We start from the raw sequence: 25,026 nt of genomic DNA, 5'->3' as shown, positions 1-25,026 counted from the left end.
ATCCTGAGACTTAAGGTACTCAGGACGGATTTCTGACCACCTACATGACTTCAGCCTAGGTGATGGATGAGTCCGCCTCTGAGTCCCCAGTCTCTGCTTCCTCTTTGGAAGATTTGATGATGGGATTGAGGAGATCCTTGAAGTATTCCTTCCACTGCTCGACAACATCCCCAGTCAGGGTCAACAGCTCCCCACCCATACCATAGACAGTCCCAGTGGAGAGCTGCTTTCGCCTCCTGAGGCGTTGGACGATTTGCCAGAATTTCTTTGAGGCCGACTGATAGTCCTCCTCCATGGCCTCCCTGAACTCCTCCCAGACCAGAGTTTTTGCCTCTGCGACCGCACGGGCTGCAGCACGCTTGGCCTGCCAGTACCTGTTAGCTGCCCCCGGGGTCCCACTTACCAACAAAGACAAGTAGGACTCCTTCTTCTGCATGAGGCATCCCTTACTTCCGGTGTCCACCACCGGGTTCAGAGATTGCCACCGCGACAGGCACCAGAGACCTTGTGACCACAGCTACGAGCGGCCGCATCGACAATGGATGTGGAGAACATGGTCAACTCAGACTCCATGTCTCCAACCTACCCCGGGATCTGGGAGAAGCTCTCCCGGAGGTGGGAGTTGAAGACCTCGCTGACACAGGGTTCCACCAGTCATTCCCAGCAGACCCTCATGATATGTTTGGGCCTGCCAGGTCTGACCGGCTTCCTCCCCTCCCAGCAGATCCAACTCACCACCAGGTGGTGATCGATCAACAGCTCAGCCCCTCTCTTCACCTGACACGTGAATTTATTTATTCTGTGCAAATATTTGCTTTTGTTGAAATGGATGCCTGCAACACGTTTCAAAAATGCTGGGACAGTGGTATGTTTACCACTGTGTTACATCACCTTTCCTTCTAATAACACTCAATAAGCATTTCGGAACTGAGGACACTAATTGTGTCATGATTGGGTATAAAAGAAGTATCCCCAAAAGGCTCAGCTGTTCACAAGCAAAGATGGGGCGAGGATCACCACTTTGTGAACAACTGCGTGAAAAATAGTCCAACAGTTTAAGAACAATGTTTCTCAAAGTTCACTTGCAAGGAATTTAGGGATTCCATCATGTACAGTCCATAATATAATCAGAAGATTCAGAGAATCTGGAGAACTTTCTACACATAAGTGGCAAGGCCGAAAATCAGCATTGAATGCCTGTGACCTTCGATCTCTCGGGTGGCACTGCATTAAAAACCAACATCATTGTGTAAAGGATCTTACCGCATGGGCTCAGGAACACTTCAGAAAACCATTGTCAGTTAAAACAGTTTGTCGCTACATCTGTAAGTGCAAGTTAAAACTCTAACATGCAAAGCAAAAACCATACATCAACAACATCCACAAATGTTGCTGCCTTCTCTGGGCCCGGGGCTCTTGTGAAATGGACAGAAGCAAGTGGAAAGTATGCTGTGGTCTGATGAGCCCACATTTCAAGTTGTTTTTAGATATCATGGACGTCATATCCTCAGGACAAAAGCTGAAAAAGACCATCCACATTGATATCAGCACACAGTTCAAAAGCCAGCATATGTGATGGTATGGGGGTGTGTTAGTGTCCATGGCATGGGCAACTTACACATCTGTGATGGCACCATCAATGCTGAAAGGTACATCCAGGTTTGGAGCAACACATTCTGCACGTATTACAACATTGTGGCTTCATAGTAAAAGAATGTGGGACTACGGGAACTAGACTGGCCTGCCTGCACTCCAGACCTGTCACCCACTGAAAATATGTGGCGCATTATGAAGCACACAATATGACAATGGAGACCCCAGACTATTGAACAACTGAAGTTGTACATCAAGCAAGAATGGGAAAGAATTCCACCTAGAAAGCTTCAACAATTAGTGTCCTCAGTTCCCAAACACTTATTGAGTGTTGTTAGAAGGAAAGGTGATGTAACACAGTGGAAAACATACCACAGTCCCAGCTTTTTTGAAATGTGTTGCAGACATCCATTTCAAAATGAGCAAATATTTGCACAAAAACAATAAAGTTTATCAGTTTGAACATAAAATATCTTGTCTTTGTGGTGTATTCGGTAACACTTTATTTTACAGGACCGTTAATACATAGTACCTACCACACTTAGTACAGTGTATTAGTCTATGTAATAATCTGTAATTACTTGTACTCAGTTGTACATCCATAATGGAATAATGTGTACTAGTGTTTTGTAGGTACATAATGTAATGAAAGAGTATTGTTACAAATGTGTACTAAGAAATTGTTGGTACATAATACATATAATATATAATGTTACAAATGTTTATTTACACATTACAGTTACATGATGTAACAAGATGTACTAGTTGCATGTACTTATATTTGTTTATTCAAATGTATTAAAGCTCTTGGTTCCAAGGTTGCCTTGGATTGTTTTGTACTACACACTAACTACATTGGGAAGGTTTTGCCCCTATATGTATGTATGTACATTGTATGTACATCACATAACATTGTGTACTTACATTAAAGAACATGCACCTGTTGTGGACCTACCTCTTGGTACTTGCACATAATTTTCAGATTTGGTTGGGTTATCGCATTACCATCACTCAATTTACCCCCTGTACTACATGTACTGTAGTACTGTGGTTTGATGTTACAATGTGAGTACAGAAGAGATACATTTTATTTTACACTACTCAATCCACTGTATTTAAAGTTATTAAAGTAATACAGTCTGTAGTATATGTAGTAAAATGAGTATAATGTATGTTTGATTTGCCATATGTAAGATCTGTAGCCATTGTTATTTGTGGTGTGATTTTACAATGTAAGTACAGAAGAGATACACTTTATTTTACAGTACAATCCATTGTATTTAAAGGTATTAACAAAGTACTACAGTCCGTGGTACATGTAGTAATTGCGTAATAAGGTACTTGATTTTCCATGTTAAAGACTGTCACAGTGGTTTGATGTTACCTTTAGTCATTGTAATATGTGGATTGACGTTACAATGTAAGTACAGAAGAGATACACTTTATTTTACAGTACTCAATCCATTGTATTTAAATGTATTAACAAAGTACTACTGTCTGTGGTACATGTAGTAAATTGCGTAATAAGGTACTTTGATTTGCCATGTTAAAGACTGTCACAGTAATCTGTGGTTTGATGTTACAGTGTAAGTACAGAAGAGATACACTTTATTTTACAATGCTCAATCCATTGTATTTAAAGGTAATAATACAGTACTACAGTCTCTAGTACATGTAGTATACTGGGTCATATGGTACGCTTACTGTATAGTTAACACCATTCCGGTCTTGCTCATGATAATATGAGGTTTGTAGTACAATGTAAATACAGAAGAGATACACTTTATTTTACAGTACTTGATCCATTGTATTTAAAGGTAATAACAAAATACAAGTCTTTAGTACATGTACTATACAAAGTAATAAAGCAGTTTTGATTTGCCCAACTCAAGAGCTGTAGTTATTGTAATTTGTGGTTATTACAATGTAATTACAGAGAGGATACACTTTATTTTACAGTACTTGGTCCATTGTATATAAAAGTAATACATGACTACAGTACATGTAGTACAGGGGGTAATTTGAGTGATGGTAATGCGATAACCCAACCAAATCTGAAAATTAAGGACATGTACCAAGAGGTAGGGCTGCAACAGGTGCATGTTCTTAATGTAAGTACACAATGTTATGTGATGTACATACATACATATAGGGGCGAAACCTTCCCATGTAGTTAGTGTATAGTACAAAACAATGCCAGGCAACCTTGGAAACAAGAGCTTTAATACGTTTGAATAAACAACTATAAGTACATGCAACTAGTACATCTGTTACATCATGTAGCTGTAATGTGTACAATACACATTTGTAACAAGAATGCATTATTACTATATGTACCAACAATCTCTTAATACGCAGTTGTAACAATACTCTTTTATTACATATGTACCCTACAAACATTAGTACACATTATTCCATTAGGATATACAACTAGGTACAAGTAATTACAGATTGTTACATAGACTAATATATTGTATGTGTGGTAGGTACTATGTATTAAGGGTACTCAACATTCAATCAATCAATCACATTTATTTATAAAGCACCTTACAGCACTGACTGGTGTCCAAAGTGCTTAACATTAAAAACATAAATTCACAAAAATAAAACACATATAGACTAAATTTTAAACAACACATATAAAAAAGAACATAAAAATAACAGAACATGTCACCTCTCCACTAAGTGTTAAAAGCCAGTATAAATAAATAAGTCTTTAGCTTAGATTTAAAAAGTGCTAGGTCAGGAATAGTACGTAACTCAGGAGGTAGCTCATTCCACAGTCTGGGGCCAGCTACTGCGAAAGCATGATCACCCCAGCGTTTATATCTTGACCTTGGAACATCTAAGGTAAAGCTGGCCAGACGCCCTTAATGTCCTACTGTAGGTGCGCAGTTAAAATTTCAGACAAGTAGGGAGGTGCAAGGCCATAAATAGCTTTAAAAACAAACATTAAAATTTTAAAATCAATTCTAAAACAAACTGGAAGCCAGTGGAGTGAGTACAGGACGGGCGTATATGTTCACGGCTAAAAGTGTTTGTAAAGACGAGCAGCAGCATTCTGCACCAACTGGAGATGTGCAAGAGACGAATGATTAATGCCCGAATAAAGTGCATTACAATAATCAAGTCTGGAGCTGATGAAAGCATGAATGGCTGTCTCAAGATCACGTCTACTGAGAAAGTGCTTTATTTTAGCCAAAAGGCGAAGTTGGAAAAAACTAGCTTTGACAACAGAGTTATCTGTTGATCAAACCTCAAACAGCTGTCAAATATCACTCCCAAATTCTTGACAGCTGGTTTTACATAGTTAGCCAAAGCACCAAAATTTGGTGTTACCACATTTTGTATGCCAGAGTGCTCAAACACCATGATCTCAGTTTTACCATCATTCAGGTAAAGGAAGTTTTGGGACAGCCACTGCTTTACATCATGAATACAATTAAATAATGATGACAAAGCATCACTCCATTAGTCATCACAGGCAGATAGATTTGCAGATCATCTGCATAACAATGAAAGGACAGGTTGTGCGGGGTTATAATTGACCCCAATGGCAGAATGAATCGCCCAAGGACAGAACCCCTGCGGCACTCCACAAGACAGATAGATTACAGACAGTACTGTAAAATAAAGTGTTACCGTGTATTCAATTGAATATCGGTTGAAGAGGATTTGCAAATCATTGTATTCTGTTTTTATTTACATTTTACACAACGTCCCAACTTCATTGGAATTGGGGTTGTAATAATGTTAATAATAAAAGTGTATGTATGATAACAAGAACTGAACACTTTATAAATGCATTAAGACAGCAATATTAACATTAAAAAATACATAATTTACAGGAAATAAAAGGGTTGAGTTCTTCCTCTAAAAACTGTTGTTGTTTCAAGTCTAAGGTTCTAAAAACATTCTGGACCTTGAAAAATGTCAACTACCTATTTTATAAACACTACCCAATCTAGAATGTGCTGCTGTATGTATCTAATATATAAAGCTGACCACATGTGCGTGTGTGCATGTGTGTGTGTGTGTGTTTGTGTGTGCATGTTCACTATGCACAGCCAGTGGTGGGCACAGATAACCAAAAAATTAACTTTGATAACAGATAATCAGATAACTGAAAAGTTATCTTTGATAAAGATAAAACGATAAACCACCCAAAAATGTATCGGAAGTTACAGATAATGCACTATTTCTGAAGTTTTGTAACAAACACAGACAGATTGCAAAGGATTCTGGGTACAATGTGCCTCTGCTAACACTGATTTGGTTGAGTCATCCATTATGTAAACCAACACGTTAATGTGACGTGTGTTGTATATTGGTGTTTACAGATAGATGTGCTTTTGTAAAATATTCCATTTTTTATTTGTAAAAACAGGCATTTTCAAAAAAAAAAAAAAAAGGCAAGTTCTAATTAGATAACCGTCTGATATAACCGGTGTCAAAAATATATAGAACACTACCATGAGCTGCTGATGCCGGACATTCAGTACTTAAGCTAGATTTACACTGTGCGAGTTTTGGCCCTTTGTCAGCTGATTTTTCATTTGTGCGAGAATTTTTTGGATCGCACTGAGTTTCAGATTAATCGTGCGTCCTGCATAGTTTAGTATATATGGAGTAACGAGCTGCATTTAATATCTCACGACCACCTCCTGATCGGCGATTGTATGGTCAGAAGAAAATCAAAACTGTTTGATATTCTGGTCGGCCGTCATGAGGGTATCCCGCTGCTGAAGAGCTACAAGCATCCAACCTCTCGCACTGTGCATGTGCAAACACTGCAGACCTGTCTTGTCATTTTTTTTTTTTTAAGTTTGATGTCTCCCATCGAGAGTTTTTGTAAAAAAATAAGAAATGTAAATTGAATTTGAAAAAAGCTTCTGTTTACATTTTGCTTCTGGAAACACGAGTCCGACGTGTGGTTTTTGAACGTACAGTGTGTGTGAGAACATAAATCGGGCGCTCTGCACTTTTACACTGTGCGGTTCTGTGGTATAGTTTGAACTGGAACCGAGGACAGTGATTGAAAAGATCAGCCCAGCTTCAGTTTGAATGCCATGCATGAACACTACTGCCATGAACACTACTGGCCAGTAGATGGCAGTAGAGATTGTAAAAAACCCTAACCCTAACCCTGCCAAAACAAAATTCCAGATAATCCATGTATGCTACATTTAAGATGCGTGGAATTTAATAAACACAAACACAATAACAATGTCTATAAACCCAGAGAATATATTCACGAGAGTTTTAGGTACTAGAGTTTAATGCTGTTGTCCATGGAGCCTGATCAGAGTGTCTGATATGCATTTCTCCTGTCGTGAACGTACTGAGATTACCCTATCCTACTCATAATGCACCTGGACACAATATGTCCACATTAAACCTTAAAAATTAGAGCATTACTTTAAAACTAAAACATGTATCTGATATTTTCACTTTATAAAACTTCAGACATGACGTTAATTTAAATAACTTGTCCGAAATTAGTTTGGTTAGAATTTGAACCATAAAGTTAAAAATGTATGCCTCTGGATGACTTGAGTGATATTGCCCACGTATCAGTATGAGATTAAAATAAATTAGTTTTTTTGTGACTAGTTCTCCTTTGCTCTGCTCTATCCTCCTTTGCAGAGGATAGAGCAGTTTCTTCTAGAAACAGCTCTCCTCTGTTTGCAGAGGGTAGAACTGTAAATCTCAAACATTTAACAGATAGATGCTCAACTGATTTTAAATTTTATAAATGTTTGTAGCTTTTCAGCTTTGTTGACCACATTAACAGTCTAAAAATTATTGGGCAAAAATGTATCGGAAGATAATTAGTCCGATAATGTTTTTTAAAGTTATCTAAAAAGATAATCCGATAATGATAACATTATCTTCGATAATTATCGGTTATCGGATTTTCAGAACTGTGCCCACCACTGTTTAAGGCACACATTTTTTCAATTAAAATATACCTGCTGTGTACGGCATGCCAGAGCATTGCAGTAATATGACATGGTATCAGCTTTTTATCATCATTCACATGAGTCTCATGAATGTCACAAATTGTTCTATGAAAATTAATGATGACAACATACACACAATGCAATGCAACTTATTCTAACAACTTACCTAAAGTGACATGAAATATACAATGACATGGCTAAAATTCTTCTCCATTACCCATGCGTTGGAGAACGGTTAACTCAGCTCATATATATATATATATATATATACTAGCTGGGGTACCCAGTGCTGCCTGGGTTAATCTGTTTTAGACATAAGCCAAATGCCAATCATTTTAATCAAAACAATTGTTTTGATTAAAATGTTTTGTTTTGTTTTTGTAATGCTATTATAGTTAATGGGCTAAAGTTTGTCCAGCAGAACTATAAGAGGTGGACTCCCCAAACTATGTTGAAATACTTGGTTAAAAGACAAACAAATTTGAAGTCCTTCATGCAGACTTTGTATTGCAATCAAATTTACAACAACAACAATGAACAAAATTACACACAAAAGGTAGGTAGCAGTAAATGTAAATATCAGTGAATCAAAATTGAGGTAGTGGTGTATTTCACTGTTTTTACATTGCAATTTTACAAACAAAAAATGAACGTATTCAGACAGGAACGCAAACTGGGTTGTACAGGACAGTCAGGTGCTTAACAGTTGAGAACATAAAGTAGCTGAAGAAAGGGATTAAATAAACAGAGATGGCCAACACATATACAGGGCTGGAAATTTGAATCTGCCTGGTCATACCCACAGCCTCAGCATAAGCATGTTGTTGTTTTGCTAAGTGTGCTGTGGCTGTGTTGTGCTGATTGTGCTGTAGAAAGGGATTAAATAAACAGAGATGACAACACATATACAGGGCTGGGAATTTGAATCTACCTGCTCACACCCACAGCTGGCTATTTTGGGGGTAATTTTCAGTTCAGCTTTTAAAAAAATGGTACTAGTTTGTTCCCCATGTCATGAAGATTCAGAATATATATAGTTTTTAGGGCTACACATTAGAGTTTGGGAGTTTATCGCACATGGTACAACACTGTATGGTCTTACATAAATGGCTATTTTGGGGGTAATTTTCAGTTCAACTTTTAAAAAAATTGTACCAGTTTGTTCCCCATGTCATGATTCAGAATATATATAGTTTTTAGGGCTACATATTATAGTTTAGGAGTTTATCACGGACAGACAGACAGACATAGCCTTTACAATGAATCAAAATTGAGGTAGTGATGTATTTCATTGTTTTTACATTGCAATTTTACAAACATAAAATGAATGTATTCAGACAGGAAGGCAAACTGGGTTGTACAGGACAGTCAGGTGCTTAACAGTTGAGAACATAAAGTAGAAAGGGATTAAATAAAGAAAGGGATTAAATAAACAGAGATGGCAAACACATATACAGGGCTGGAAATTTAAATCTGCCTGGTCTTACCCACAGCCTCAGCCTAAACATGCTGTTGTTTTGCTGAGTGTGCTGTGGCTGTGCTGTGCTGAGTGTGCTGTAGAAAGGGATTAAATAAACAGAGATGGCCAACACATATACAGGGCTGGAAATTTCAATCTGCCTGGTCATACCCACAGCTGGCTATTTTGGGGGTAATTTTCAGTTCATCTTAAAAAAAATGGTACCAGGTTGTTCCCCATGTCATGAGGTTTCACAATATATATAGTTTTTAGGGCTACATACGCGGTCTGTTAGAAAAGTATCCAACCTTTTAATTTTTTTCAAAAACCATATGGATTTGAATCACGTGTGATTGCATCAGCCAAGCTTGAACCTTCGTGCGCATGCGTGAGTTTTTTCACGCCTGTCGGTTGCGTCATTCGCCTGTGAGCAGTCTTTGTGTGAGCAGTGGTCCACCCCTCAGCAGCTGTGGGCGGTCTTTAAACTGGCTGGAGCACTCCTTAATCTGTGTAATCCCCATAAAATCGTCCCTCAAAGCCATTTGAATTTTCTGAATGGTTACCACCTGGAGGTCTCTCACAGTTTCTGGAAAAAATTGATGCAGCAAAGCTCCAAATTGTTCAGACATTTATTCGCAATAAAAATCCGACGAGAGAGGTGGACCACTGCTCACACAATGCCTGCTCACAGGCGAATGACGCAACCGACAGGCGTGAAAAAACTCATGCATACGCACAAAGGTTCAAGCTTGGCTGATGCAATCACACGTGATTCAAATCCATATGGTTTTTGAAAAAATAAAAAGGTCGGATACTTTTCTAACAGACCTCGTATTATAGTTTGGGAGTTTATCGCACATGGTACAACACTGTATGGTCTTACATAAATGGCTATTTTGGGGGTAATTTTCAGTTCAACTTTTAAAAAAAAATTGTTCCCCATGTCATGATTCAGAATATACACTCAACAAAAATATAAACGCAACACTTTTGGTTTTGCTCCCATTTTGTATGAGATGAACTCAAAGATCTAAAACTTTTTCCACATACACAATATCACCATTTCTCTCAAATATTGTTCACAAACCAGTCTGAATCTGTGATAGTGAGCACTTCTCCTTTGTTGAGATAATCCATCCCACCTCACAGGTGTGCCATATCAAGATGCTGATTAGACACCATGATTAGTGCACAGGTGTGCCTTCGACTGCCCACAATAAAAGGCCACTCTGAAAGGTGCAGTTTTATCACACAGCACAATGCCACAGATGTCGCAAGATTTGAGGGAGCGTGCAATTGGCATGCTGACAGCAGGAATGTCAACCAGAACTGTTGCTCGTGTATTGAATGTTCATTTCTCTACCATAAGCCGTCTCCAAAGGCGTTTCAGAGAATTTGGCAGTACATCCAACCAGCCTCACAACCGCAGACCACGTGTAACTACACCAGCCCAGGACCTCCACATCCAGCATGTTCACCTCCAAGATCATCTGAGACCATCCACTCGGACAGCTACTGGAACAATCGGTTTGCATAACCAAAGAATTTCTGCACAAACTGTCAGAAACTGTCTCAGGGAAGCTCATCTGCATGCTCGTCGTCCTCATCGGGGTCTCGACCTGACTCCAGTTCGTCGTTGTAACCGATTTGAGTGGGCAAATGCTCACATTTGCTGCCGTTTGGCACGTTGGAGAGGTGTTCTCTTCACGGATGATGCGAAGGAGATGTGTTGCACTGCATGAGGCAAATGGTGGTCACACCAGATACTGACTGGTATCCCCCCCCCAATAAAACAAAACTGCACCTTTCAGAGTGGCCTTTTATTGTGGGCAGTCGAAGGCACACCTGTGCACTAATCATGGTGTCTAATCAGCATCTTGATATGGCACACCTGTGAGGTGGGATGGATTATCTCAACAAAGGAGAAGTGCTCACTATCACAGATTCAGACTGGTTTGTGAACAATATTTGAGAGAAATGGTGATATTGTGTATGTGGAAAAAGTTTTAGATCTTTGAGTTCATCTCATACAAAATGGGAGCAAAACCAAAAGTGTTGCGTTTATATTTTTGTTGAGTATATATATATATATATAGTTTTTAGGGCTATATATTATAGTTTGGGAGTTTATCCCGGACAGACAGACAGACAGACATAGCTCTTTATGTATATAGATATGTGTGTGTGTGTGTGTATGTGTGTGTGTGTGTGTGTGTGTGTGTGTGTGTGTGTGTGTGTGTGTGTAGTAGCAGTAGTAGTAGTGGTACATGTAGAATGGATATTTTGATTATTTTGTTAAAGACGGACCTTTGATTCCTTCCTGTTGATTCCTATTTTATGGAATTGGTTCAAGATAAACCTGTGGCTGCTGTAAAATACTAACATACAGTCATATGTTGCCTTTTTTGTTGGTCCCATACCCTTTGACGTTGAGTGACCTTGAAAGGTCGAACAAATTTAGAATGGCTATTTTGAAGAACTGATTAAAGATACACCTATGGCTGCTAAGAAACATAAATATAAAATCATAGCAAGCACAGTCGTGTTGGTGATATGACCTTTGACCCGGTGGTCAAACTAATCGATAAATGCAATTGGAATTGGTTGAAGATGGTTCATGTGACACACTATGATGAACTCCTATCACCTTTCTATTGGTCACATGAACTGTGAGCTTGGGTGACCTTGAAAGTTCAAGACCAAAGTCATACACGTTTGCCTCAATCAGATTCTAGTCACTATGGATGAAACATGGTGGGTTTGTGGTTTAACATGTCTTTGTGTTAGTCAGCGATGAAGTGGTTAAACATATTGTGTAAGGTGCAGGCATTGCCCTCTTTGACCTTCCCTTCTAGTTGGCTTTTGCATTAGCATTTAAAATTTCAACACAGTTTCTGTCTAATTCATTTTCAGAAACTTAATGTGCCGTCAGGCTTTTCTGTCACGTCCCCTGACAAGAGAGGCTGGTTCATCAGTCCCTTCGGTGACAAGCAGCCTTTTCCCACTTGGATGATGGGAGCATCGATTGTGCCCGCCCTTCTGGTCTTCATCCTGATCTTCATGGAAACTCAGATTACATCGTATGTACATTACTGTTGTTACATAATGTGCAGCAGGCTGTGAATTCAAGTGATTGCTGAATAGTAAAATAATGAAGGAGAATGAACATCTTCTACCACTCTGTCATCTGTTTCATCCACCTCTCAGGCTGATCGTCAGTAAGAAGGAGCGCCGCCTGATCAAAGGGTCAGGCTTCCACCTGGACCTGCTGCTCATTGTCATTCTGGGTGCCATCTGTCCGCTGTTTGGCCTACCGTGGCTCACCGCTGCCACTGTGCGCTCGGTCACCCATGTCAACGCCCTCACAGTCATGAGCAAGGCCACAGCACCCGGGGAAAAGCCCATGATCCAGGAGGTGAAAGAGCAAAGGCTGACCGGGCTTCTCGTATCTGTGCTCGTTGGTAAGAGGAAAGTGTTGGTTAGTTGACAGTGCAGAACCAAAACTAATATAATCAAATAACATTTGGATGTCAGCTTGATATATACAAGATGCAAACTGAAAGATCCATTATCTTTTTAAACATATGTGGACTTGCAGTTTGACCTTAAACATTATAAGACAGTTTAGTTTCTCTTCAAGAACATGTCACACTCCAATCAACACTATCTTTAAAAAAAAATTATATACCAGATTATGAATCATCAATAGTATCAATACTTCCAACTCTTTAAGTTGTGTGAGTCCTGATGGAGCTGATAAAAATAAAATAATAGTGACATAACCTCAGGTTCTGTCTGAAGGTCACTCCACCTGTGTCCACTTCATGACTAAAAGTACCTTGACACTTGCATGACTATAATAAGGATCTATTTCGGTGTCAATCGTATGGTCAGATGAAAAGCAAACCTGTTTGATATTCTGGTTGGCCGTCGTGAGAGTATCACAATGCTGAAGTGCTACAAGTGTCCAAACTCACAACTGTGCATGTGCAAACACCTCAGACCTGTCTTGTAATGTTTTTTTTGTTTTTTTTTTTAACGTTGATGTCTCCCATTGAGAGTTTTTGTAAATTAAGTTTGAAAAAAAGCTACTGTTTACGTTTTGCTTCTGGAAACACGAGTCCGATGTGTGGTTTTTGAATGTACAATGTGTGTGAGAACATAAATCGTGCGCTCTGAACTTTTACACTGTGCGGTTCTGTGGTACAGTTTGAGCTGGAACCGAGTACAGTGATTAAAAATATCAGCCCAGCTTCAGTTTAAATACTGCTATGAACATTACTGGCCAGTAGATGGCAGTAGAGACCTTGAAAACTTGCAAACACAAAATTCCAGATAATCTGTGTTGCTACTTGCTACGTTTAAGATGCATGGAATTTAATAAACGCAAACACAATAACAACATCTATAAACCCAGAGAATATATTCACTAGAGTTTAAGGTTGTTGTCCGTGAAGCCTGATCAGAGTGTCTGAAATGCATTTCTCCTGTCGTGAATGTACTGAGATTACCCTATCACCCATAATGCACCTGGACACAGCATGTCCACACTAAAACCTTAAAAATCAATGCGTTACTTTAAAACTAAAACATATATACCGTATTTTCCGGACTATAAGTCGCACTTTTTTACATGTTTTGGCCGGGGGTGCGACCTATACTCCGGTGCGACTTATAAATGAAAAATATACCGGTAGGATCTCAATTAATTTACTGTAACAAAACAATTTTACGTGACAGAGTCGATCTATGTTTTAAAATGGCCACCGGAAAAGGAAATGCAATGCATCATGGGCACTGTAGTATGACGGCCATCCTATAGTTCACGCTGGTCGCGATAACCAATCAGAGAACAGAACTTTGGATGCGTATTCCTCACCTCACCCACAGCGTGTGAAGCTGACGAACACGGTGCTTGCTGTTATTCCGGCATGGCGAACAGAACAGCTTCAACCCTTGGATATCAGTGTGAGCAGAGTGTTTAAGTTGACGCTGAGAGCTGCGTGGGAGCATTGGGTGAGCGACGGCGGAGGATTAGCGTGTGCACTTGGAAGGAGCTAGCGTCGATGATTGTGAAAAGCGTTTGAAGCAGACGAACATGGTGTTTATTCCGGGACGGCTAACAAGACAGCTTCAACCCTTGGATATCAGTGTGAGCAGAGTTGACGCTGAGAGCTGCATGGGAGCACTGAGCGACGGCGGAGGATTAGCGTCTGCACTTGGAAGGAGCTGGATCGACACCGCTGGGTGGTCATGAGCTGTGCAGGTAGGCGCTGCATGGTTCGGCTCGCAATGTGGTCCGCAAAATACAAACATATCGGTAGGTAAAATGCAGCTCACGAGAGGGCACTCGAGGCTTGTGTGACTGTTCCTGCGACTTCTGACTACCATAGAAAAATAAAAATTTTAACGTTACTGATAACTTAAGAAGACAACGGAGAAGGCCCGAAAAAATGCCACCAAAAAGAAAATCATACTCTGCAGATTACAAGTTGCGACTGGTGAAATATGCATCCGAAAACGGTAGCCGTCACAATATTATCATCTGAACTTTTCATGTTAACATACCTGTATGTCCATGGGACTTATAGTGCAGTGGACCTTATTTATGGTTTATTTTTCTTTATAATGGATAAAGTGGCTGGTGCGACTTATACTCCGGTGCGACTTATTTATGGTTTGTTTTTCTTTATAATGGATAAAGTGGCTGGTGCGACTTATACTCCGGTGCGACTTATAGTCCGGAAAATACGGTACATATATTTTCGCTTTATAAAACTTCAGACATGACCTTAATTTAAATAACTTGTCCGAAATAAGTTTGGTTAAAATTTGAACCATAAATTATAAGTGTATGCCTCTGGATGACTTGGGTGATATTGGCCACGTATCAGTATGGGGTTAAAAGAAATTAGCTTTTTTTTTGTTTGTTTGGTGACCAGTTCTCGTTTGCCTGCAGAGGATAGAGCGGTTTCTTCTAGAAGCAGTTCTCCTCTGTTTGCTGAGGGTAGAACTACACATCTGTTCACCTTTGTTTACCAAAATTTTCGGTCTAACAATTATCGGACAAAAATTATTCGGAAGATAATTAGTCAGATAATGGTTCTCAAAGTTATCTGAAAAGGTAATCCGATAATGAAAACTTTATCTTCGTTAATTATTGGTTATCGTATTATCGGAACTGTGCCCACCACTGCGTAGGACCTCCGGATAATACTCTTTATTAATATCTTGGCCTTCTCTTTGCTACACTTTTTTTCGGTTTTGGTGATATTCAATGTTTCCATTGCGATGACTGAAACTTGCTTTCCAAGTTAGTGGATGGCCTACCAGAACATACTTCACCCTCCACTGATGTGTGCCCATTTTTGAAGAGGTTATACCACTCTTATTTGCATTATGCTCATGGCTTCATCAACAAAAGCCTGCAGAATTGTCCGAATGGTTTCCGCTTGTGTATCACCAAGCTTTTGGCAAAACTGATGCAGTACCTTTGCTTAAGTCAATTCAGTTTATCCATCCATCCATTCTCTTCCGCTTTATCCGGAGTCGGGTCACGGGGGCAGCAGCTCAAGCAAAGCCGCCCAGACCTCCCGATCCACACACACCTCCCCCAGCTCCTCCGGGGGAACCCCAAGGCGTTCCCAAGCCAGCCGAGAGATGTAATCCTTCCAGCGTGTCCTGGGTCTTCCCCGGGGCCTCCTCCCAATGGGACGTGCCCGGAACATCTCTCCAGCGAGGCGTCCAGGGGGCATCCGGAAAAGATGCCCGACTCCTTTCGATGTGGAGGAGCAGCGGCTCGACTCCGAGCTCCTCCCGAGTGACCGAGCTCCTCACCCTATCTCTAAGGGAGCGCCCAGCCACCCTGCGGAGGAAACTTATCTTGGCCGCTTGTACCCGCGATCTCGTTCTTTCGGTCATGAGCCAAATTTCATGACCATAGGTGAGGATCGGAATGTAGATCGATTGGTAAATCGAGAGCTTTGTCCCCCTACTCAGCTCTCTCTTCACCATGACAGTCCGATACAGCGACTGCATCACTGCAGATGCTGCACCGATCCGTCTATCGATCTCACGCTCCATCCGTCCCTCACTCATGAACAAGACCCCGAGATACTTAAACTCCTCCACTTGAGGCCAGGACACTCCACCGACCTGAAGAGGGCAAAGCACCTTTTTCCGGTCGAGAACCATGGCCTCGGATTTGGAGGTGCTTTTTATCCCGGATGCCTCACACTCGGCTGCAAACCGCCCCAGTGCACGCTGAAGGTCCTGATTTGACGAAGCCAACAGAACCACATCATCCGCAAACAGCAGAGACGAGATTCTGTGGTTCCCAAACCAGACCCCCTCTACACCCTGGCAGCGCCTAGAAATTCTGTCCATAAAAATAATGAACAGAACCGGTGAGAAAGGGCAGCCCTGGCGGAGGCCAACGTGCACTGGAAACAGGTTTGACTTACTACCGGCAATGCGAACAAAGTACTAGAGTCTGTGGTACATGTAGTAAATTGCATAATAAGGTACTTTGATTTGCCATATTAAAGACTGTCACAGTAATCTGTGGTTTGATGTTCCATTTAGTCATTTTAATCTGTGGTTTGATGTTACAGTGTAAGTACAGAAGAGATACACTTTATTTTACAGTACTCAATCCATTGTATTTAAAGGTAATAATACAGTACTACAGTTTCTGGTACATGTACTATACTAGATTATAAAGCAGTTTTGATTTGCCCAACTCAAGAGCTGTAGTCATTGTAATTTGTGGTTATTACAATGTAATTACAGAGAAGATACACTTTATTTTACAGAACTAGGTCCACTGTATATTAAAGTAATAAATGACTACAGTACATGTAGTACAGGGGGTAAATTGAGTGATGGTAATGCGATAACCCAACCAAATCTGAAAATTAAGGACATGTACCAAGAGGTAGGACCACAACAGGTGCATGTTCTTTAATGTAAGTACACAATGTTATGTGATGTACATATAATGTACATATATACATACATATAGGGGTGAAACCTTCCCAATACAGTAGTGTGTAGTACAAAACAATGCAAGGCGACCTTGGGAACAAGAGCTTTAATACATATGAATAAACAACTATAAGTACATGCAACTAGTACATCTTGTTACATCATGTAACTGTAATGTGTAAATACACATTTGTAACAGTAATGCGTTATTACTATATGTACCAAAAATCTCTTAGTACACATTTGTAACAATACTCTTTTATTACATTATGTACCTACAAAACACTAGTACACATTATTCCATTATGGATGTACAAGTGAGTACAAGTAATTACAGATTATTACACAGACTAATACATTGTGTGTGTGGTAGATACTATGTATTAAGGGTACTGTAAAATAAAGTGTTGCCATAAAGGGTAACCCCTTTAAGTACATTTTTAAACATTTTGGATATACAGTACATGTGTTGAGCTTCTCTTCATCTGATCAGAATTAAGAAAACATACAGCCCACTGACTACTTATAAAAATGTTACTGTTTTGTAACAGACATTTTCTTTTAATACAAAAAATTCTCTCCACAGTTCCAAATTGTTGTTCATGTGTTTAATATTTCACCTTTAACCTCTTTCTAACCATCAGGTATGTCTATGGTGATGACGGACGTGCTCCGCCTCATCCCTCTGGCTGTGCTCTTTGGTATTTTTTTGTACATGGGCATCACCTCTCTGACTGGCATCCAGCTTTATGAACGCATCACACTCATGGTCACACCGGCAAAGCATCACCCTGACCACATCTACGTCACCAAGGTAAAACTCCAAAGTTGTTAATTGTAAGCGAGTACCATGTGTAGTGATCAAGAAAAAATAATGAACCATTTGGAATGGGAGTATTCTTAAAGGGGTAATACTATACCTGGGTGCTGCTACTTGCCACTCCCCTTAGCGATACTTGTGCACAGTAAAGCGCAAATGTGATTTCTCGTTTTAAAGCCAAATTTTAACTTATAGGTTTTACATGCAAATTTTACGCAATGTGACCCCTTTAAGAGTGCTAAATTGTTTGTCTGTAGTGGTGAAACAAATTTAAAACAATTCATAAAATTAAAACAGAAAGTTAAGTTTGAACTTGCATTTTGCCAACATTTAATCAGATTGTTCCACTAGATAGCGCTCCAGACAAGCAAAAGTTTCTTTTAGCAGTGGAGCACATGGGAATGGGGACATATAATATGTCATTTATATGCCCTGATTGCCAGCCTGAATGAGCTGTGCTTTATACTTCTCCCTATTAACTGGCACATGTGCTCTGCTTCAGGTGAAGACATGGCGTATGAACTTGTTCACTATCATCCAGCTGGCGTGCATCGTGGCCCTGTGGGTGGTTAAGTCCACTGTGGCCTCCTTGGCTTTCCCCTTCATCCTCATCATGACGGTGCCCCTGCGCCGCCTCGTCCTCTCCAGGATTTTTGAGGAACGTGAGCTGCAGGCGGTAGGTCAGAAAGCAGAGAGGTTCCAGAATTGTTTGAAAATATGCCACAGATCACGTCCCACACAGCCTGCAGATACAAAAAACTATACAGCTGATTTCATATTGCGATGGTCTCATGTTTTTAATTCTCAGTAACCTGCATCAATGGAATTTCAGGACTGGAATTTCTGATCATATTCTCATCTGATTTCTATTTGAAATGATTCAAAGTGACCCAAAGGTATCTAGAGTGCAATCCGGAAAGTATTTACAGAGCTTCACTTTTTTCCACATTTTGTTATGTTACAGCCTTATTCCAAAATGGATTGAATTAATTTTTTCCCCTCAAATTTCTGCACACAGTACCCCATAATGATGATGTGTAAAAAGTATTTTTTTTTTTAGATTTTTTACAAATTTATTAAAATAAAAAGGCTAATAAGTCGACTGTACGTAAGTATTCACAACCTTTGCATGAAGCTCAAAACTGAGCTCAGGCGTACCCTGTTTCCACTGATCATCCTTGAGATCTTTCTACAACTTTATTGGGAGTCCAACTGTGGGCATTATTTGGAAAAGCACACACCCACCTACATATAAGGTCCCAGTTGACAGTGCATGTCAGACCACAAACCAAGCATGAAGTCAAAGGTATTGTCAGTAGACCTCCAAGACATGATTGTCTCGATGCACAAATCTGGGGAAGGGTACAGAAACATTCCTGTGAGGAACCTTCCAGAAGGACCACCATTTCTGCAACAATCCACCAACCAGGCCTGTATGGTAGAGTGGCCAGATGGAAGCCATGCCTTGCTAAAAGACACATGGCAGCCCACCTGGAGTTTGCCAAAAGGGTCCTGAAGGACTCTCACACCAGGAGAAACAAAATCCTCTGGTCTGATGAGACAAAGATTGAACTTTTTTGCATGAATGCCTGGTGTCATATTTGGAGGAAACCAGGCACCATCCCTACAGTGGAGCGTGGTGGTGACAGCATCATGCTGTGAGATTGTTTTTCAGTGGCAGGAACTGAGAGACTAGTCAGGATTGAGGAAAAGATGAATGCAGCAATGTACGGAGACATCCTGCTCCAGAGCGCTCTTGACTTCAGACTGGAGTGACGGTTCATCTTTAAGCGGGACAATGACCCTAAGCACACAGCCAAGATATCAAAGGAGTGGCTTCAGGACAACTTTGTGAATGCTCTTGAGAGGACCAGCCAGAGCCCTGACCTGAATCCAATTTAACATCTCTGGAGAGATCTGAAAATGGCTGTGCATCGACGTTCCCCATCCAACCTGATGGAGTCTGAGAGGTGCTGCAAAGAGGAATGGGCAAAACTGCCAAAAGATAGGTGCACCAAGCTTATGGCATAATATTCACGAAGACTTGAGGCTGTAATTGCTGCCAAAGGTACATCAACAAACCTTTGAGCAAAGGGTGTGAATACATTTTTTATTTGTAATAAATTTGAAACAATTTCAAAAAAACTTTTCCATGTACCGTATTTTCCTGACTATAAGTCGCACCGGAGTATAAGTCGCACCAGCCACTTTATCCATTATAAAGAAAAATAAACCATAAATAAGTCGCACCGGAGTATAAGTCGCACCAGCCACTTTATCCATTATAAAGAAAAATAAACCATAAATAAGGTCCACTGGACTATAAGTCCCATGGACATACAGGTATGTTAACATGAAAAGTTCAGATGATAATATTGTGACGGCTACCGTTTTTGGATGCATATTTCACCAGTTGCAACTTGTAATCTGCAGAGTATGATTTTCTTTTTGGTGGCATTTTTTCGGGCCTTCTCCGTTGTCTTGTTATGTTATCAGTAACGTTAAAATTTTTATTTTTCTATGGTAGTCAGAAGTCGCAGGAACAGTCACACAAGCCTCGAGTGCCCTCTCATGAGCTGCATTTTACCTACCGATATGTTTGTATTTTGCGGACCACATTGCGAGCCGAACCATGCAGCGCCTACCTGCGCAGCTCATGACCACCCAGCGGTGTCGATCTAGCTCCTTCCAAGTGCAGACGCTAATCCTCCGCCGTCGCTCAGTGCTCCCATGCAGCTCTCGGCGTCAACTCTGCTCACACTGATATCCAAGGGTTGAAGCTGTCTTGTTAGCCGTCCCGGAATAAACACCATGTTCGTCTGCTTCAAACGCTTTTCACAATCATCGACGCCAGCTCCTTCCAAGTGCACATGCTAATCCTCCGCCGTCGCTCACCCAGTGCTCCCACGCAGCTCTCAGCGTCAACTTAAACACTCTGCTCACATTGATATCCAAGGGTTGAAGCTGTTCTGTTCGCCATGCCGGAATAACAGCAAGCACTGTGTTCGTCAGCTTCACACGCTGTGGGTGAGGTGAGGAATACGCGTCCAACGTTCTGTTCTCTGATTGGTTATCGCGACCAGCGTGAACTATAGGATGGCCGTCATACTACAGTGCCCATGATGCATTGCATTTCCTTTTCCGGTGGCCATTTTAAAACATAGATCGACTCTGTCACGTAAAATTGTTTTGTTACAGTAAATTAATTGAGATCCTACCGGTATATTTTTCATTTATAAATCGCACCGGAGTATAGGTCGCACCCCCGGTAGATACGGTAGTCATTATGGTGTGTTGTGAGTAGAATTTTGAGGGAAAAATTAATTTACTCCGTTTTGGAATAACACTGTAACAGTCTGTCAATAAAGTAACGGTCCTTTTTATTTTTTTCAAAAACTATATGGATTTGAATCACGTGCGATTACATCAGCCAACCTTAAACCCTTGTGTGCATGCATGAGTTTTTCCACGCCTGTCGGTTGTGTTATTCGCCTGTGGGCAGGGTTTGAGTGAGGAGTGGTCCAGCCCTCTCGTCTTTTTTTTTATTGTTCAGTAATGGCTCAGAGACTGGCGCTTTGCTTTATCAAAGAAACTGTGAGGCACATCGAAGTGGACACCATTCGAGAAATTCAGACGGTTTTCGGTGAAAATTTTAACGGCTGATGAGAGATTATGGAGTGTTACTGTCTCTTTAAGGACTCCCCACAGAGCCGCAGGGCGCACCGCACTCCGGGCCGCACTCCGAGCCGCCGTCTGCCTGTTTTGAGCTGAAAACTTCCAAATTTAAGCCTCTGTTGACCCAGGACGTCGTGAGAGAACAGAGAAGTTTCAGAAGAGCTCGGGATCAGCAGTTGATCCAGGCATTCCACTGTTAAAGGAGATTTTGTAATGAAAGACATGCGAACGGATTGGCGCGTCGGCACCCAGCCACTCATGGTGCGGCGCCACAGCAAAACACCTCCGTGTTGATAACCATTCATAAGATTCAGGCGGTTTTCGATGGCTTTCAGTCGAGTGAGTATCCGAGAAATTGTTTAACAGCTGGGCATGTTCAAACTTGTCCTGTAATGCTTCCAATGGAGGTGTTTTGCTGTGGCGCCGCGCGATGAGTGGCTGGGTGCCGACGCGCGAATCCGTCCGCACGTCTTTCATTACAAAATCTCCTTTAACGGTGGAATGTCCGGATAAACTGCTGATCCCGAGCTCTTCTGAGACTTCTCTGTTCTCTCACGACGTCCTGGGTCAACAGAGGCTTAAATTTGGAAGTTTTCAGCTCGAAACAGGCAGACAACAGCGGCTTGGGGCGCAGCACACCCTGCGGCTCCGTGGGGAGTCCTTAAAGCGACAGTAACACTCCATAATCTCTCATCAGGTGTTAAAATTTTCACTGAAAACCAGTTGAATTTCTCGAATGGTGTCCACTCGGATGTGCCTCACAGTTTTTGAAAAAATTTTGATCAAGCAAAGCAGCAGTCTCTGAGCCATTCCTGAACAATGAAAAAAAATACGAGAGGGGTGGACCAGTGCTCACTCAAAGCCTGCCCACAGGCGAATGACGCAACCGACAGGCATGGAAAAACTCACGCATGCGCACAAGGGTTCAAGGTTGGCTGATGTAATCGCACGTGATTCAAATCCATATAGTTTTTGAAAAAAATAAAAAGGACCGTTACTTTATTGACAGACCTCGTATTTGCATCACTGTAGTTTTGAAGGTTAAACAGCCAAAACATGTTGTCTGTGCACAATGAGCACTGACCTCTCCATACAGGGATTTGCAGAAAGGATAAATCCCTTGAGGATCTCAGCCAGGTTCCTACTTCAGCACTGTAGCCTTCATGCTCATGTCACTCAAACTTCACCGTCTTTCCCACACTTTTCCTAGTAAAACCATTAAAATCATTACTTACACACAAATTGTTCCTGTTGCCTTTTTTCCTCTGAATGTAGTCTCACCAATAAAAACTTCAAAACTAATCTCCACGATAATTGCTAGAATGCCGTTTGATGTTGCCTTGTTACATTTTTCTTATTATGACCTTCCTTCATGAAAATATTGCCCAATCTCAAATAGGTATGTGACTAGACACATTACTGCAACGCAGGACACAAGGCCTTCACGCGAATATTGCATTTTCATTTTTGTAATTGTCTTTGCTTCTCTATGAAGCATGACCATTCCTTTGATTTTCACAGTCAAAACAACTGAAAGATTTTTCTTTTCACAGCTGGATTATGACGACGATTCGCCTAACTTTGATGAAGATGGTCGAGACGAGTACAACGAGATCCACATGCTTGTTTAATGAACTGGACCCAGCCCGTCAGGCTGTGTCCTTCCTCCAGCACGAACCAATCAGAGCAAGCCTCGTTGGCAATGTGTCAGCAGTGAAGACAAAGTGAGAAGAGCAAACTGTGTGTGTTAAATATAAAGGGAACAGAGTGTGTTTACTCCTACTTTTTCAAAGTGCAAACCCAACATTGTATCTTTGTGGTTGTGTTACTGTGTCCCTGAAGATATTAGTCTTTAGGAGGCCGTGGATGATCCAAAATACTAAACAGAAACATTTTGTCTGACATTTTAGCCTCTTTCCCTTTAATCATTCTTCAGGTTCTGGGCGTAAGTGCAGTGATTACAGAGGGAGTAATGACAATTGAATTCTGTCAACAAACTGTTGGACAAAAATAAGAAATGTTACTGAAATTCAATGTTAATCCCTTCAAGAATTGGATTTGCCAGAAAAAAAAAAAAAAAAATCAGGCTTTGGAGTTCAGATTATCTTCATTGATTGTACATGTTTCTGTTCAAACTACAGAAAAATTGCGCTTTACGTTGCTTTATGAACTGCACATTTGATGATTTCAGGTGATTTGATGAAATGTCAAACAGTGCAGACCTCCCAAATGAATCTCACTGCCTTTTGTAGTTTAACTGCCTTCTTCCTTTATAGTACTGCCATTGCCTATATGTTGCAATGATGTGCAAACAAGGAGTTAAGTCACCCTTTTTCTGTATGTACAGACTTGGTAAAATGAACACTTTACCTGGGAAAAAGTTCACTCTCGCCGCTGCCAACCTAGCTGACTGGTAAAGTGCCTCACCTCTAAATGTCATGTCTCCTTTGAAGCCAAATTCTAATCAGTTTGTGCAAGCATCTTCATGAGCTGCTCATCGACTTTGTTAGGTGTTTAATCCTTAAATGACGATGAACAGCAGAAGACAGGATAAATCATTTTGTGGATGTTTATGGTTTACAGACACTGCTGCATACTGATGCATTATGTTCTTTCATAAGGTCGCCATTGTGGAATAACTCAGACACAGCTCAGATACACTCAAAAAGCAACACACACAGAGACACAGAGTCATCTTTAACCACTTATACAAGATCAGGTTACAGGGAGCTGGAGCCTATCCCAGAAGGAATAGAAGAAGGCGTAAGGCAGGGTACATCCTAGACAGGACGCCAGTCGGTCACAGGGCCACATATAGACAAACAAACACATTCACACATGCACGCACACCTATGGACAATGTAAAGTTTACAGTTCACCAAACTTGCATGTCTTTGGATGTGGGATGGAGCTGGAGCACCTGGAGAGAACCCACGGAAACACGGGGAGAACATGAAAACTCAGCAGAGAAAGGCCACAGGTGGGAATCAATCCCATGAACTTCTTGCTGCGAGGTAACAGTACTAACCACTAATCCACCGTGCTGCCCCAACAAGCAGCAGAAGCTGAAAATTGTTTTTGCTATATGAAGTTTATTTCAAGATACAAAATATTATACAAAAAATGAATCTTTATTCGTTCATTGGTGTGAATATTTCATGAGGTGAAAGATGGAATGTTGCATTCAACGAGGCAAAGCCGAGTTCCAGCTTTCACCAAATGAAATATTCGTTCCATTGAAAGAATGAAAAAACATTTATTATTTGTTTTATATAATGGCTAAAATAGATCCTTGTCATCTGATATTTTATTAATTCATAAAGACTGGTGCTTAACAGCAATGAACAATAATCCCAAAATGCCACAATATGTGCCCAAGGGATGCTATGTACAATTGTGCTCAAAGGTTTACATACCCTGGCAGATGTTTAGTTTTTATTGGCCATTTTTAAGAGAATATGAATGACAACACAAAAACATTTTTTTTTCACTCATGGTTGGTGGTTTGGTGAAGCCATTTATTGTCAAAC

General features: G+C 40.7%; 1 protein-coding gene across 1 annotated transcript in view; it reads left to right on the top strand.

Annotated features, from left to right (window-relative positions):
* Positions 1 to 23,225, top strand: part of slc4a3 (solute carrier family 4 member 3) — a 147,274-nt gene extending 124,049 nt beyond the window's left edge. Inside the window, exons 19-23 of the mRNA XM_034186203.1 lie at positions 11,929 to 12,095; positions 12,223 to 12,476; positions 17,646 to 17,815; positions 18,324 to 18,497; positions 23,050 to 23,225. Of these exons, the coding sequence (XP_034042094.1) occupies positions 11,929 to 12,095; positions 12,223 to 12,476; positions 17,646 to 17,815; positions 18,324 to 18,497; positions 23,050 to 23,127 (843 nt within the window). The 3' untranslated portion in view covers positions 23,128 to 23,225. The remainder of the gene's footprint in view (positions 1 to 11,928; positions 12,096 to 12,222; positions 12,477 to 17,645; positions 17,816 to 18,323; positions 18,498 to 23,049) is intronic.
* Positions 23,226 to 25,026: the final 1,801 nt, after the last annotated feature.

Source organism: Thalassophryne amazonica, chromosome 14 (assembly GCF_902500255.1).
Source record: "Thalassophryne amazonica chromosome 14, fThaAma1.1, whole genome shotgun sequence".
In the NCBI taxonomy this organism is placed as follows: domain Eukaryota; kingdom Metazoa; phylum Chordata; class Actinopteri; order Batrachoidiformes; family Batrachoididae; genus Thalassophryne; species Thalassophryne amazonica.
The sequence above is the reverse complement of the archived record's forward strand: the minus strand, read 5'-3'. Positions and strand labels throughout refer to the sequence as shown.